The sequence below is a fragment of the Scaptodrosophila lebanonensis genome, unplaced genomic scaffold (assembly GCF_003285725.1).
Source record: "Scaptodrosophila lebanonensis strain 11010-0011.00,11010-0021.00 unplaced genomic scaffold, SlebRS2 tig00000043-arrow-pilon, whole genome shotgun sequence".
Lineage (NCBI taxonomy): Eukaryota > Metazoa > Arthropoda > Insecta > Diptera > Drosophilidae > Scaptodrosophila > Scaptodrosophila lebanonensis.
The window spans coordinates 6928720-6944778 of NW_022060545.1; the positions used below are offsets into that span (position 1 = coordinate 6928720).

Here is a 16059-nt window from a genome sequence, read left to right on the forward strand (position 1 = left end):
AGTTTGTTATTATTTATTCCGAGAATACATGTTGGTTTATTTTTTATGTAAATATGATCAAAATACTTAACAGAAATACCTATCGAAAAAAGTCACACGCTTCACTCAGCGTAAAACCAATTATGCATATATTTATCGGATAACCGATGTTTTGCTTAATTAAGGCTACTGGTCAGCTATTCAATCACTGAACCGATACTGGACTTTTTCCCAACCTAATAACAAAACAAGTAAAAAAGCTAAAGTCGGGTGTCCCGACTTTGAAATACTCTGTACATATGTTTACAATAATTATAGAAAATAAAAAAATTAAGAAAATAAAAAAAAGAAATTTGATCGATTTTACCTCTCTCGGTATTCGAACTCACGTAAAGGGTGTATAATTGTACATTTACATAGCAATTGCGTCTGTGTGAGTGTATGTATGCCTATGCGCATCTATTCGTGTCTGTGTAAGCATTTTCGCAGTCAACCAAACAGCAACATCAACAACAGCCGCGGGCAGCGCTTGAGCAGCGCTGCAGCAGCGCTGCATCAGCAAATATATTTATGGCTATAACTTCTTGTTAAATCGGTCTATCATAATGAAATGGCATAATGGCATACGGACACATAATAACCAACTGGGGGTATTTCCAAAATTTTAGTTCGAAATTCCAAGAATTACGGGAGTTACGATTTGCGGGGTAGAGGGGGGAGGGAGGGGAATTCCAAAATATACATTTTCTGCGTATTCACATAAGGCATCTGGGACTAAAATTTGGTGTTCCTAGGTCTTATAGTCACCGAGATATAGGCGATTATACGAATGGAAAATCGGGAAAACCCCCATAGGGGGGAAGTGGGGGGGGGGGGGGGGGGGGGGGGGAAATCAAAAAAATAAAACAAACTCGTATAGAATACACACATAACGCATCTTTGTGCAAAATTTGGTGTCTCTATCTCTTATAGTCTCTGAGATCCAGGTGTTCATACGGACGGACAGACGGACAGACAGACAGACAGGGCTAGATCGACTCGTCTCGTCATGCTGATCAAGAATATATATACTTTGTGGGGTCTGCCACGCCTCCTTCTGCCTGTTACATTTTTCAGCTCCCGCAAATCTAATATACTCTTGTACATTTCATGTACAGAGTATAAATACATGTTGCTGTTCGTATAGGCTATCATATTAATTATACATGGGTATATATGATAGCAATGTATATATACGAGTATATGCATTGATATGTACACAATTACTCGCGAAATATTCAGTTAAATACAATAAAAGATATGCAGTAAATATTTGCATGCAAGATATCGCATGTAAAATATATAAAAAAAAACATCGTTGCGTATACGCAGTGTGGCCAACTGGAAAATTAATTGCGAGAACAAAAGGTGACTTGTACGCATCATTGACTGCAGAACATCAATTGGTTCGATAAAAATAAAGGACTTTTCTCTGAACACAACAGAATATGATAGTCAGCGAACGATAAAATGTTACAAAAATCAGCCAGTAATCAAAATACAACAAAATATTGGCGATAAGAAAAAGAAAGACTGAACTTGTTTGTAAAAAATAAGACCAAGTCACTGCAATAGTTAACGCCTTCAAAACCTGTTTTAGAGTCTTAAAAATGCAAATTACAATTGCGACGGAACCGAGTAGTTGTCTACTTATAATTGGAATGCATTTACAATAAAACGTACATAATTTGCTATTTGACTTCTCATGAAGTTTTGACGGACATTTTCATTTTTCGCATACATTAACGGAAAAGGTATTTTTTTATAAAGACAGCATTGAATTTCGTTTTAAATAGCACCGTATAGCTTCTTTACAACAGTTGCTAATTTCATAATCTGGTATCTCCGTGAGAACGGAGAACTGTGCAACGACTATGAAGATGCTCTGCACTTTTCTCCTCTTCATAATCTCTACAGCTTCTGCAAAAATCATAGTGTCCTGAGTTTGCCAGAACATCCTTGCTCGAAAACACAAAGGAATAATTCGCAAGAAGATATGTTTTATGCTGCAATTATTTTATTGAAACAAAGAATATCGTCATGAAATTGTGCCAACAAGTACAACAATGGCAGAAGCTTACTTTAAATACCATTGACGCTCTACATGCACTTTAATGACGCTTCCTGGAATATGCAGAAGAGTTTCTATTGCACTTATGAACAATGCCTTTCTTATTTTGCTGCTTAGAGCTGAACAATGCCAAAATGCAAACAACCAACTGAGCTTTGTTTGATTAACATTAGCTGCAATGTTATTTAGAGAAGAAGAATTAGAATTTAAATTTCCATAAATACAAGACACAGATGTTCACACAAAAAAGCTCTTAAATATTGGGCGGCTTAAAATAAATTTCTCTTCGCAAATTCTGGCATTGAGTTCATGATTTAAGAGTTGGTTGTGCATACACAATTATTTACACAATGCATTGCCTTTACTTGCTTACACTTCGTATATGTATAAAACCAGTTTCTTCGTCGCATATTTGCATGTACATATATACTTTTGTATGTATATACAAGTATGTCATGTATGTGCACGAGTGGATGGGAAATCGATGGAAATATGCTGTGATAGCACTCAGCATCCATATAGAACGACGTGTCAAAGTGTAGGGCTATACAATTGAATTGTTCGCAAGTTAAAGGCGTTCAAGCAGAGCACACACAGACATATGTACTTATAAAGTTCGACAATTCTGTACTTGTCATTAATTAAGCCACAAAAGAGTTCTGAGATGTTTTGTGTGCCTGCGAAGGCGTGTAGAAAAAAAATCACAGCCAAGCCCTTCGACATGAACTTCATCCTCGGCTCATTGCCTATCAACGTGCATCATCTTGTGACAATTTTTATGAAAATATTAAAGACCATTTAACAAGGCTGTGGGACCCTAATAAAAAACAACATCAAAAATTTAACGCATTTCTAAAGATTCAAAGCACCCCGGGCGGGAAAAAGAAAAAAGGCAAGCAACATTGAATATGAATGCAAGGAGTACATCCACTTGTGTTGTATTGCGATATTTAAATGACAACCATATCGCCCCTTTGAAGAACACAGAAAACCAGTCCCATCTTATCTGTGCTGGCAGGCAACCTTTATGGAAAACACACTTCAGGAGCAAGCAGATATTAAGCAGCTTAAAGCAGAACAGTTTACAAGTATGTGGCACTGAGTTGGATCTTGAAACAGTGGCGGCTACCTGCAGAGCTATTGTTTAAAGTTTCAACTTGACTGTATTGGTTAGCTTTGCAACACGCATTTTTCAATTTATAAAGTACATCAAGCATATGCACTATACTCCATAGAGTACAACAACTATAGCGCCAGTCTAGCAAAAATTTACATATATATGTATATATAATTTCCTCACAGAGTTGCGCTTAAAATGGCTGGCCATCGCTCCCTCCACTGCCATACTGCGATTCCTTTCTCAAACTTTTCATCTTGCTTTCCAAACGCTCCATCGGAAATTATTACGCCAAACTTGCGAAAATTAAAGTTTGTAGAACTTTTGCTATTAATTGAAATACATATACAATTTGGCTTTGTGACAAATTGTTTCTCTACGTTCTTGTTCTATGAAATTCGTTCATAATTTGTATATACTTGGTCAATTCTTTGCTTTAAATACATTATGTATACCAGACAGAATAATTTAGTTGCAAATATTTTCGAGTAAGCGGCAGCTTAAACTCTGTCGTGGGTTTGACAATTTGTGTCTAACTAACGTAAAATAATATTACACAATGAACCACTAATTAAACATGTCACCACGTACGACTGGAAAACTGTCTTACCTTCAAATTAATTTGTCAAATTCAGATCTATAAAAAAAGAATAAATTAGATAAACAAACATTCTGCTTAATGTTTATAGAAAATTATACATTTTTTTGAAGTTTTTTAACACTAAAAGAAACATATGTATACTTTTAACATAATCACAGCTCATATGTATAGTCATAAATTTTTTTGGAAATGCCACCCACCATAAATCATAAATTTCATGACTTCATATGGCTTGGGAACGCTGAATTAAACTAAGCAACTTTAATATTTATATAATATTATTAAATGGGGACGCCTCAAAAGACCCACAAAAAGGCCTAAAGTGCATTGCTACTTATATGAACATATATTTGAACCTTTTTTTCAGGCAGCAGTTGGTTTTAATGAAATGTATTTATTATACTGATATTGCACCAGCTTTGCAAGAACTGATAATTCGCACGTTCCATTCTGCGATTTAAATAAGCGCTGTTTAAATTAATAATTCTGGTATTGAAAAATAATTAATCAGCCAGCGGTAAATGACCTGAAATCAATGTAAATCATTTCATTTGTGTTTAAAAATTGTAGCTTAAACCAATTAAATACAGCATTTAATAAATAAATACATCAAAAGCATCAAAAGCAGTGTACCTGTGTCAAATTGCCTGCAGGAGTCCTTTTTATCCCACATATCATATCAACTTACACACGTACATATTTAACTGCTCGAGAGCAAAGCCATTTGGTCTACACGTGTGGACCATTTGGTAACTGGATAGCAACAATCAGCTTCACACTTTACTTTTTGACATAAATATTTGATATTAAATGGTTGTTGATTGCTTGTTAAATTTGTAATATGCAATGTGGTTCATGAAAGGCTTATATAGTATTTGTAGCGAAGCAGTTTTGGAATACAAGTATAATAAAAATCTACTCCATAAATTTAAGCTGACCTTTATTTGGTTAAGCGTAACTTAATTTCGTAAACCCTTGCAATCCTTCAAAATATGTATGCGTGCATGCAGTTGCAAAAACAATTTTGATTTCCGATTTTTAATGAAAATTGTACATTCTACTCGTATTGTGCATGTAATATTGCGTTTTCACAAATGTATTTACCAATTTCCATTATTTCTCATGCCAAACAAACTAAGCAGCAACAACATGCGGAAAAGCTAAAGTCGGGTGCCCCGACTTTGAAATGCTCTGTACCTATGGGTAAAATAATTATAGATTAAAAAAAAAAGGAGGGCAAGGGCAAGATCGACTCGTCTTTTCATGCTGATCAAGAATATTTATACATACTTTGTGGGCACTGCCACGTCTCCTTCTGCCTGTTTCATTTTTCACTTTGCGTAAACCGAATATGCTCTTGTAGCTTTCGGAGACAGAATATAAAAAGGTACGAAGGCTATTGTATATTTACAGGGTGCGCCATCTTTTATGTCGGTATGTAAACATTGAATATCTTTGAAAATAAACAACCGATTTTCAAGTATGAGATATTTTTATTTAATTTGGTTCTGTACAATTTCTTGAACTGAGGTTTTCAACACTGGTCTACTCAAGTCAATCGGTTCACTAATGACAAAGCCATTCAATATCTACACACCGACATAAAAGATGGCGCACCCTGTACAAAAAAAATAAGTTATTTATTGTTTGCAATAAAATGAATTTCCATATTTATAAGACATATATCAAGGTTAGTGTCCAAGGCTCTTCTGTGCCGAACGTTATCAATATTCATACGGACGCTCAGACGGACCGACGGACAGATTGTGCACCACTCTTGTCTATTCATGCGGATAACATGGAATTACCACACCTCTTTCTGCCCGTTACACAAATACAGAATTTATATAATAATATTTTCACTCCCATTACAAACACATTACACACGCAACCATCAATTGGAACCAAATTGCAGTTTAGTGTAACTTTGCCAAATTTTTCTAATCTCGCAACACGCACACACGATTACGAATTGCCGAAATGAATGGGTATGTTTTAGCAATTCATTCTAATTGTAGCCAAAACATGATAACCAAAATAAAGTCATTCATTGCACAGCACGACATGTTCATTATTGATGCTGCGGCTTTTGTTGTTGCTCCCATTGTCAAGATTAACAGCTCAGCTCGCTTTTTTGTTAAGATGATAGACCAAAAAAATGACTTAACATATGTATTTATTGAGAATTATATTATGTCTGGACTAACACATAGCTACACTACTAAGAGTTCAGTTAAGTTCACAATATAAATACAATGTTATTTCAATTAAAACCAAAAAAACTCTCTATACTCTTGAAAAAATCACAAATTTGAACGCACATAATTTATATTAAGTAGACATGCATTTTTTGTTCATTTCTGAATTAAAAAGCATGAAATCAGTTAAAGTTTTGTGGTTTTTTGTTTCTGACGCAAACCAAATGTCATATATACTTGGGAAAGCTGAAAGTCTTCAATTTTTGTGGTATATAATATATGTACAGTAATCCTATTAAATTCTCCTTTAAGTTGCCTCTGCATGCATCAAACTAGTATGTCACTAGAACAATTCCTTTTGCAACTTTCAGCAACAAGAAAAAACCTTCTTTAGTGGATTATGCACGAGTATGTACAACAATGTTCGTGTTGTAAATTCTTTCGACTACCTCTGCCTAAAAAAAACTATGACAAAAACACCTAAAAAACAAGTAAAAAAGCTAAAGTCGGGTGTCCCGACTTTGAAATACTCTGTACATATGTTTAAAATAATTATAGAAAATAAAAAAAATTAAGAAAATTAAAAAAATAAATTTGATCGATTTTACCTCTTTTGGTACTCGAACTGACGTAAAGAGTGTATAATTGCACATATACAAAACAATTGCCTCTATGTGAGTGTATGTATGTTTATGCTCGTATATTCGTGTCTGTGTAAACATGTGTGCAGTCAACCAAAGCACCAGCATCAACAACAGCCGCGGGCAGCGCTTAAGCAGCGCTTGTGCAGCGCTGCAGTAGCAAATATATTTATGGCTATAACTTCTTGTTAAATCGGTCTATCATAGTAAAACTTGGCATACGGACACATAATAACCAACTAGGGGTATTTCCAAAATTTAGATCGAAATTCCAAGAATTACGGGAGTTACGATTTGCGGGGGAGAGGGGGGAGGAAGGGAAATTCCAAAATATACATTCTCTGCGTATTCACATAAGGCATCTGGGACTAAAATTTGGTGTTCCTAGGTCTTATAGTCTCCGAGATATAGGCGATTATACGAATGGAAATTCGGGAAAACCCCCATAGGGGGGACGTGGGGGAAAAATCAAAAAAATAAAACAAACTCGTATAGCGTACATACATAAGGCATCTTTGTGCAAAATTTGGTGTCTCTATCTCTTATAGTCTCTGAGATCCAGGTGTTCATACGGACGCACAGACGGACAGACTGACAGACGGACAGACCGGGCTAGATCGACTCGTCTTGTCACGCCTCCTTCTGCCTGTTACATTTTTCAGCTCCCGCAAACCTAATATACTCTTGTACATTTTATGTACAGAGTATAAAAAGTTCATGTCAAAATTGGCAGAAATATGGTTGTCAGCTTCTGTTAATATTCTTTAAAAAGAGGTTTATCTTAGCTCAGATACATTTTTCACATTACCTGTAAGGCGCCACAATTATGAAAGTAATTCGAATTACTTAAACAGATTTGCGAAAAGTGTCATAAATTTATAAAAGGGTTTGAGCCACAGTTCAAAAACAAGCCATATTCAATACAATTTCTAGTCTCATTTCAACTGCGAATGTCCTGTCTCATGATACATTTCTAGTCGTCGGCAATTATTTACTGGTTTAGTTTTTCTCAAAGTGTGTGAAAGCCACATAAAGACGCATCTAAATACAAATGTTGCATCAAAATAAACAACTTGTAATCAGTTTACATTAATATATAGGTACATTTAATATTTGTGCACATTGAGAAACAAATTTGTGGGCGTCTAATCAAATGCAAATCGCTCGGATCTCTGAAGCAATGGCGTCAATAATTGGTCGCCTTTGGCGTTCCAGCGTTTATGAGTTGGCGCAATGTTTAATCTCGCTTGCGTACATAGCCCGCGGGCTTGAAGCTACGCACAGAGGTCCTCCACAGATTCGCCCTGCAAAAGAAGCAGGCGCTGCTGTCCCTGTTTGCTCTTCTTTGATGAGCTGGCCTTGCCAGTGTTCCCCGCAGTTTTGCCGCGTCTACGATTCAGCACGCCATCCGGTTCGTCCATCATGCGCAAAATTGTCGTCTGTGGGCAATTAAGATAGAGATAGATTGGCATTGACATTAATGGGAAGTGGCTTTATTAAGTCGTTTTGTGTTTAGCTGCTCACTACCTGATCTGAACAGTCCATGGGCGCCACCGATATATCACGGACGGCACGAAATTTGCCCACATTGTTTAAATGTTCGTTCTCAAGCCGAAAGTAGTTCCAAATGAAGCGACGAAACACCTCCAGTGGGCTGAGTATGGTCATCATGACGTCACCTTCAATATAGCCGGCCTCGATGAGACTCATGGACAGCGTCCAGCTAAAGCGCAATATCAAGTCCTCAATGATGCCAAAGTAGTAGAACCACTGCAGAGGAGAGACAAGTGAAAGGTGAAGGGGAAGAGCTTTGAAAGATTGTTTTACGTGCTATTTGCACAAATATTTATAGCTTCCATTAGCAGACGTCCGGCAGGACAGCGGACAACCCATATCGTCCGCACAACAACAAGATACGCACCGTTGAAGAGTAAACGATTTCCTCACGCAAAAATCGATTGTCGCCCGCCTTGGCATCGAACAGACCCCAGTCCATCTTAATGTCCCATGTGTAGGCATAGCAGGAGGAGAATATGGCCGCTGTTATCCAGAGATAGAACCACGGATTCTCCTTCGACAGCGGGTAGGTCTCTGCAAGCATTCGGATTGTGGGCAGTCAAATAAATTGCACTGATGAACACGTGGCCACGTATTCTTAGTTTCATTCTTTATTTTATTATGCGAAATAAAATTAACATAAATTTGTCACTATGAACACACTGGCTAATTGGCAAGTGGGAGCATAAACAAGGACCATAACGAGCTCTCTGCTGCGAAAGCTCATCTGTGTATGCTCAGCGCTTTAATGAATAAGACCGCGACCGTGGCATGCAACACGTATCACAAATGGGGGTTAATAGAGTTTGAAACCAAGTATGTATTGCACTCACCCGTTGTCGTGTGATATTTATGAGCAAATATGACCACGAAAAAAGATGTTGCATACTTTGCCGCGTTCACCAAATGCGGAAAGGCCTCCTTTGTGTCCCGATATCGTCGTATACACTGCGCAAATCGAAAATATGCGGGCAATATGGCTACAATGGGATGCAAAAGGGACACATAACGCACGCAATGGTTCCCAGCTGGAAAACATAATGAAATGCAGCAGAGGGAAAATATTTAATCAAGAGCCTAATTGAAAAATACAGCTGAGCACTCTGAGCTCAATACTCTTAGACTATCTGAGGATAATTGTTCATGTTATGCAAAAGTTTTCGACTTGTTGTTTGCTTGTCGGAATTAAGCTAATTAAAATAAATTAATTAACTAACTAATAAGCTTAAATCAATTAATATTATTGTTAAAATCAAAGTGCAAATTTTTTTTTAGTTAACTGTTATATTTATAACTTAAATTAAACTTACAAATACAACTTAAGCTAGGTATTCAGTCTTAATTGAAAAAGATCGCCTAAGTGCTCAATAAGTCAGCTACTCTCTCAATCTATAGAAAATGTTACTATATATAAAGAAGATAACCACAAAAACTCCAGAGAACAAAAGCCCAAGTTGCTCCTCCCATATATTTATATCACATACAAGTGTCATGTGTTGATACTCGTATATCTCTTAATTAAGCTTATTTCACCATCGGCACTTTTTCCATTGTTTAATAGTCTTTCACAAATTGTTAAGCAATATACTAGAAGTACCAAAATAGAAAGCTCAGAATTTTCAAACATAAGCTTACCTGTTCCGGCTTTATGCCATGTGGGATTGCGTCCAAAAAAGCATATGAGAAACGGTATATCCAGAAATGCAGGTACAATGCTATTCAGCTGATCCGCCAGCCAGAAATCGGCAAAGTTAACAAAGCAGAATGGGGCACAGACCACACGGCTTACAACTCGAATAGCCCAATAGCGAGCCTCGTGATGAAATGTGCGCGTTGGATTAAGCAAAAAAGCTGCCATCAGTGTGTAGAGAAACAAAGGTGCGGCATATTGAGGAATACCCAATGGATCGCAGAAAATATAGGAAAGTACACAGCACGCCCAGATAACGCCAAATACTGACGCGATTTCCATAATATTCTGTTCAGACAGATGGTTTCGGGGATCCAGCTCGAAGATAAGCACATGATTCACACCCGACGAACGCCAGCCATAGACGTTGACGCCCCACAGAAAGAGGCACTCGGTAATAAGAAACGGTGCTCGAAACATACGCAAGCCCACGCGCCAATTCTCTCCAAAGCCATAAAACATGGCCGAAATCACAACTGTTATGAAGAGCACAACAAAAGCACCCGAGAAGAGGCCCACCTTGAAGGTTGTCCAGGGACTCTGTTGCTCACCCAGGGGGGGCACGCGCAAGCGTTTCATTGCACGCTGCCTATCGCCACCCTCAATATCCTGCGTGACGGCCTGCTCTGTTTCCTGTATCAACCGATCGATGTCCTTGTTGGTATAGAAATGTGCTGCCTCCACATGATCGGTTCGCCAGCGGGCACCATAATCTACGCTCAGCAGCTTATCATGCTTCTTAAGTATTTTCCTAAAGCCGGTAAAATTCAGATTCTGGTAGTTCTGCAGCAATATCAGACCTAAATAGAATTCACTAAATGCCAACTTGAGATCCTGTATCTTGCGTGCCGGTACATTCTTCTTCCCCAGGGGTGTGCGTGCCTTCCATGCCGGCTGCTTCTTTACGTGTCCCATTTCCATAGCCTCGGTTAACTCACTCCGCAGATTGCCATACTTGCGTGTTGCCTCTGCCATTTTCTCCGAATAGAAAGTATTAATCTTGGCTAGCTCCTTGTCGCAATAGTGAAAGAATTCCTCGTCGAATTTGGCAAAATAGCGTGTGAGCATCTCGCGATCCACGAGCTCAGCTGAGGGTGCCTGCTCGATGGCCGCATACAGCATTGCTTTCATTTCCTGCAATTGGTTTGTTAATATACAAGTAGTTCATATTTTTTAAATTATAAAGAAAGTAGCTCATCATCATTCCACATTAATTAAGAAGTGATTGAAGTACAACCTATAACAATATGGTGAAGAAACAAAAACTTGAAGTGAATATCCTAGCGGACACAAATGATGCATTTAATTTGGATATTTTCACTGATTGGAGATATTTTGAGATAATATTATAAAATTGGATTTTCTGTGTACTGTTGGTTGTGGATATATTTTAGATATTTCTATTATTAAAAAGGAGCTCAACTCACAAAGCTTGATTTACAAAGTTACTATATCATATTATCAGATATGATAAGTATTTATGAAATTATTCTGAAAACTCATACTGTTATGGGAGTGGCTGAAAACATTTGCTTTCTAGGCAAGGCAATGTGCTACGTTTACTTCTCGCACTCACTGTGCGAGTCTCTTCCGTTCTTTATGGCTGTTTCGCATCTGTTTACGTTGCAGGCGAGCAAAACAAACGCCGCTTAAATGCTTGAAGGCGCATGCGCCAACTTTGGTGCCGAGCGCAAGCTTTTGTCGTCTTTTGACAGCTGGTCAAGAGTTTTCCACGTGACGTCACCGCTCACATTGACAGCTCGCAGCGAAAAAAGCACACACTTCTGTATCTATACGATAGATATTTTCTCAACTTCCTTCTGCACAAATCTGAGGCAATCGAGCATTTACCTCATAATTAATGTACTGTTTACGCCACTCGGGCGTTATGTGTGCCGTTAAATGTTCCGCAAACTTCATTTTAAAGCTATTGGTGCAGAGCTCAGCTGCTCGACATTGGACAAAGGAGCAGCAAAATAGCGATCCACGCGCACGTTTTCACGTAAACAAGCCAACTGGCTGGCCAACCAAAAGTTTTCACGTTGGCCCCAACACCGGCCACAAAGCTTTCTATAGACGCCACCATAATCGTCCTCCGGCACCACCGCCCTTGCCATATTATGTTGCCAAGTTTCTCGCAGCTCTCGATTTTCAATGTCAACAATGAAAACAAATCGGCGCGCAACTGTCTAGTAAAGTCTGTTGGCCAGTTGTGTTAATAAACCGCAATCATTTGGTGGGTGTAGCGTTAGAAAAATATAAGAATTAAATTACTTATTTTTCCACATAAGCCACAACATGCCTATTTTAGCGGCTTATACATATGTACGTATCGTTTTAACTTTGTGGCTGAGGCAAAATAATAAAACAGTAATTATATGATGAATGCAAGGCCATTCAAATAAATACGTCACTGTTGTTATAATATAAAAAAAAAATTATAAAAAATTATTTTACTAGCCGATACCTATTTAAGTGAAGCAATTTTATTTTACTCTTTGTGATTTTTGATTGAATAACAAGCAACAAGTTGTTGTTGTGAGACCAACACACAAGTAGGTATGTGATTTAGAGATACTTACAGCGTATGTAAGTTGGTGTTCGCCCTACCGAATGAAAAGCATTCTACTGATGGTTTCGATTTTCACATGTTTAGCCATTAGCTGAAAACGAAGAAAAATTGAAATTATAAACAACATAGTACTTATTGGGCTCACTTTTTGATTTGTGTAGAGTCCCAATTTAAATCCACAAATTTATTATTTATTATTTCAGAAAACTGAAAATTCACAATGGAATTTTCGATTTGTCAGCGCTTAGGTACTTGGTATGAGAATCGCAGAGGGCGCCACAATATTTTAATTTAATTTATCAGAATTTTCACAATTGCATTTCAAAATATTATTATTTAATTTTTCAGAAATTTACTTACATGCATACAATATACATATGTATGTAAATAGTACGTGTATAGTTTTCGGAACGTACCAAAGTAATTTGCCATTGGCAGTTCCTTTAGAAACTTTAGAGAGTGTCAAAAGAGAAATAACATATTTTAAATAAACTTATTATTGGAAAGAAAAGTACTGATCCCATCAAAGACGGACAAGACCTGCTAGTATGTTAATAAAATAATTGTAAAATATTGAAATTAAAAGATTAACTTTTGTATCTAATAAATTAAATCAAACTGATGAAAAAGGAAGATAAAAAAATATAGAAATAAAACCAAGGTTTGCTGCACATCGCGAATAAAACCCATTGTGATGAAATAAGTAAAATAAAAATATTAAAGCGCATATTTTGTGTTAACAAAAATGTATAAATAATAAAAGTAGGACTAACAAATTACATGTGCTCCGCACGAGGCCCAAAACTTAAATAAGATATAACGCTCAGGCTTTCAACTTCTAGTGTGAACATATTGTCAATGGTTGCTGTGTCACTGACTAAATATATATAACGGTGCTTCGTAAAATTTGTCAACACTGCGACAAGTGAAGCACTGATTTGTTTACTTTCAGTTCTCACTGATTTAAATCTACATTAAAGTATATATAGAATCTATGTATGATGTCTAAAACGATATGCTTTTATAGTGCTACCCAAATCTAGTGTTCATTTAATTTTGTCAATAATTGAACTATATTTTAAACATTTTGCAACACTAAGAATTTTATGATAAAAAATTACACCGTGATTTTAGCATTAAAACCTCAAGTACCAATTGTCGGCACAAATAAAAACGTAGAACCCATATCCTATACATTTTTCGTCGTTTCTACTACCAATAAATGTATGTACCAATACATTTTTCCACATTTAAGTCTGACTTTTTTTTTATCCACTGACTAAATCTGGAAAATCGAAAATAAATAACTTAGTAGTCTGTTCTAGATACAATTCACACACTATTACACACTTTTAGTTTAGTAAAAACCAACTTCACATATATACAAGAGTATGATCGCAGTCGCAACCGGTAACTATACACAGAGAGGTCGTATTATTAAATACATATATTTGTAATTCCCGCTTTTGAAGATCGCAATTGACTGACTTACACTTTTGTTGTTTCCATCATCACTGCGCTCCCGTAATGTGTTTTTCAAATTGATCTGAGAGCAGAAGCAGCCGCGGCCAGGGCGAACAACATAACACATATCTATATCTGCATTGCTATATATGTATGTATGTGCATATGTACACATAATACAAACAAAGATCGGGTAGAACGAGCGATCATTTGGAGCGAGGCACAATCGCAATCAACCCCAACAGCTGCTTGCCGTCAGTTGTTGATTAGACTGCACGGCGGAAAGAAGTCTTTAAACAGCGATCAACGACTTCTGTGCAGTCTCACAGAATCGAAGTGATATTTATAGTATACGGGTACGCGTATGTACTATATACTACACCTTCTGCTTTATCTTGACGCAAAGTGATAAGCAATCGGGCGGAAGAACCACACAACAGCGATAATACATTGTATACGTATTATCTATTTAACTTGCCGTCGACTGTGATTTTTTGTTTTTTTTTTGTTTTGTAACTATAAAATACTGCAACATGCCGAAAGATAAAAAACCCACACCCGAACAGATCACCGAGGTACGGAAGCGTTTCCTAGAGAAAATGGAATTCGAACCGCCAGAGGGTGAGTAACAATCGTAAACACAATCGTAGCTGTTTCCGAATAGAAATTGGTTTATCTACAATTCTCAAATATACGAGTTATTTATTTACTGTAAAAAAGTGCTATTGGAATATGATTTCATAATTAGCTTCATGCCGAACGCTATCGTTTTGCGGCAAAAAAGTACATTTAGCAATTTTCAATTCTGACAAGTTTGGAAACAGGAACAGACTGAAGTACTGGAAACGTTTTTCTTAACCATTACTTATTACCACTATCCAGATGCATTCCATGATAAAGACATTGCGCGGATAAAAGACAACGATATCTGGTTATCGCAGCTTCTTCAAGTCTATGATCTCGATGTTGAAAAAACGCTGCAACGTCTATGGGAGAATTGCGCTTGGCGCAAAAGTTTTGGGGTCAATGAGATCGACGAGAGCAATGTGAATGCGGAATATTTGCACGATGGCCAGATCTTTGTGCGTAACAAGGATAAGGATGGCAAGCCGTTGCTTATACTCAGTATGAAAAAGCATTCGAAAAGCCAGAATAGCGATGAATTAATGCGTATCATTGTCTATTGGATTGAGCGGATTCATCGTGAGAATTATCTAGAGAAAGTCACCATATTTATGGACATGAGCGGCACAGGCTTGAGCAACGTGGACTTGGACTTCATTAAACGAATAATTGAACTCTTTGAAACAAAGTATCCCAGTGCGCCCAACTACATTCTAGTACATGATCTGCCATTTTTGCTAAATGGTACGTAGACTGTTACAATTAATGATTTTATAATTTATTACCAATATTTTACTGCAGCTGCCTTTAAGATTGTGAAGACTTTTTTGCCTGCCGATGCTTTGGAAATACTAAAAGTAACCTCCAAGAAGGATATTACGCTCTATGTGGATAAGGATAATTGCCTGAAGCTGTGGGGAGGCAATGATGACTATGAATACAAATTTGCCTGATTGTCACAACCTGGTAGTAACACTTTTGTATTTGTTGTAAATTTGTAATTCAAAGCCAAGTTGTACTGCAAAGCTTTGCATTGAGCTTCGTAACTAAGTATTATTCTCACATTTGCATTCTCACGCACTCTCTCTTTCAATCGGAGGCAGTGTTGCCAATTAAGCTATTTTTCCGCCAACTCTGAAGTGCTTATTGGATGTCGCCAATGCAGCTATTTTCTCTTCAACTCTGAAGTGCTTGTGGGAAGGTCAGATGAGTTTTACACAAAGCAATACCAAAAAGACCCTAGGATAAATAGCTACAAATATTTACATTTTCATATTTCCTTTTAATTATGTAATATGGCAATCAATTTTATTTCCCCCAAGAGAGAGAAAAACATTACCGTGTTGGCACCAAATAATAATAAAAAGTTTCTTTGTCAAAATTACGTTTCTTTATTTATAGCCAAAACTTAATTTATAAATTAAAAAAAATAGCTTTTTAGCAGCTTTTTCCAACCTGTTTCCTACGATGAAGAATTACAAGTAACAACGCTGATCAGAGGGTATG

General features: G+C 37.0%; 2 protein-coding genes across 3 annotated transcripts; one reads left to right on the forward strand and one right to left on the reverse strand.

Annotated features, from left to right (window-relative positions):
- Nucleotides 1–7725: 7725 nt before the first annotated feature.
- On the reverse strand, nt 7726–11863 carry LOC115622874 (xenotropic and polytropic retrovirus receptor 1). Its single transcript, XM_030516964.1, has 6 exons — nt 11745–11863; nt 9839–11027; nt 9037–9231; nt 8568–8737; nt 8174–8416; nt 7726–8085 (listed from the first exon to the last, which is right to left on the reverse strand). Exons 1-6 carry the CDS (start codon nt 11811–11813, stop codon nt 7921–7923), a joined length of 2031 nt encoding a protein of 676 aa, XP_030372824.1. The 5' UTR covers nt 11814–11863; the 3' UTR covers nt 7726–7920.
- Nucleotides 11864–13812: 1949 nt separating this feature from the next.
- On the forward strand, nt 13813–15934 carry LOC115622847 (motile sperm domain-containing protein 2). 2 transcript variants are annotated; one of them, XM_030516928.1, is made up of 4 exons: nt 13813–13875; nt 13938–14550; nt 14812–15297; nt 15355–15934. In XM_030516928.1, the coding sequence occupies exons 2-4, from the start codon at nt 14463–14465 to the stop codon at nt 15504–15506; spliced, it is 726 nt and encodes a 241-aa protein (XP_030372788.1). In that variant the 5' UTR covers nt 13813–13875; nt 13938–14462; the 3' UTR covers nt 15507–15934. The 2 variants fall into 2 exon arrangements, with proteins under 2 accessions (XP_030372788.1, XP_030372789.1); XM_030516929.1 differs by having other exon boundaries at nt 13825–13875; nt 14022–14550.
- Nucleotides 15935–16059: the final 125 nt, after the last annotated feature.

Coding starts and splice junctions, on each gene's coding strand:
- LOC115622847 (XM_030516928.1), top strand. CDS start 14,463: ATGCCGAAAGATAAAAAACCCACACCCGAACAGATCACCGAGGTACGG. Junction 14,551..14,811: donor GGAATTCGAACCGCCAGAGG/GTGAGTAACAAT, acceptor ACCACTATCCAG/ATGCATTCCATGATAAAGAC. Junction 15,298..15,354: donor TCTGCCATTTTTGCTAAATG/GTACGTAGACTG, acceptor ATTTTACTGCAG/CTGCCTTTAAGATTGTGAAG.
- LOC115622874 (XM_030516964.1), bottom strand. CDS start 11,813: ATGAAGTTTGCGGAACATTTAACGGCACACATAACGCCCGAGTGGCGT. Junction 11,028..11,744: donor AACAGTACATTAATTATGAG/GTAAATGCTCGA, acceptor AACCAATTGCAG/GAAATGAAAGCAATGCTGTA. Junction 8,738..9,036: donor TAAATATCACACGACAACGG/GTGAGTGCAATA, acceptor GAATGCTTGCAG/AGACCTACCCGCTGTCGAAG.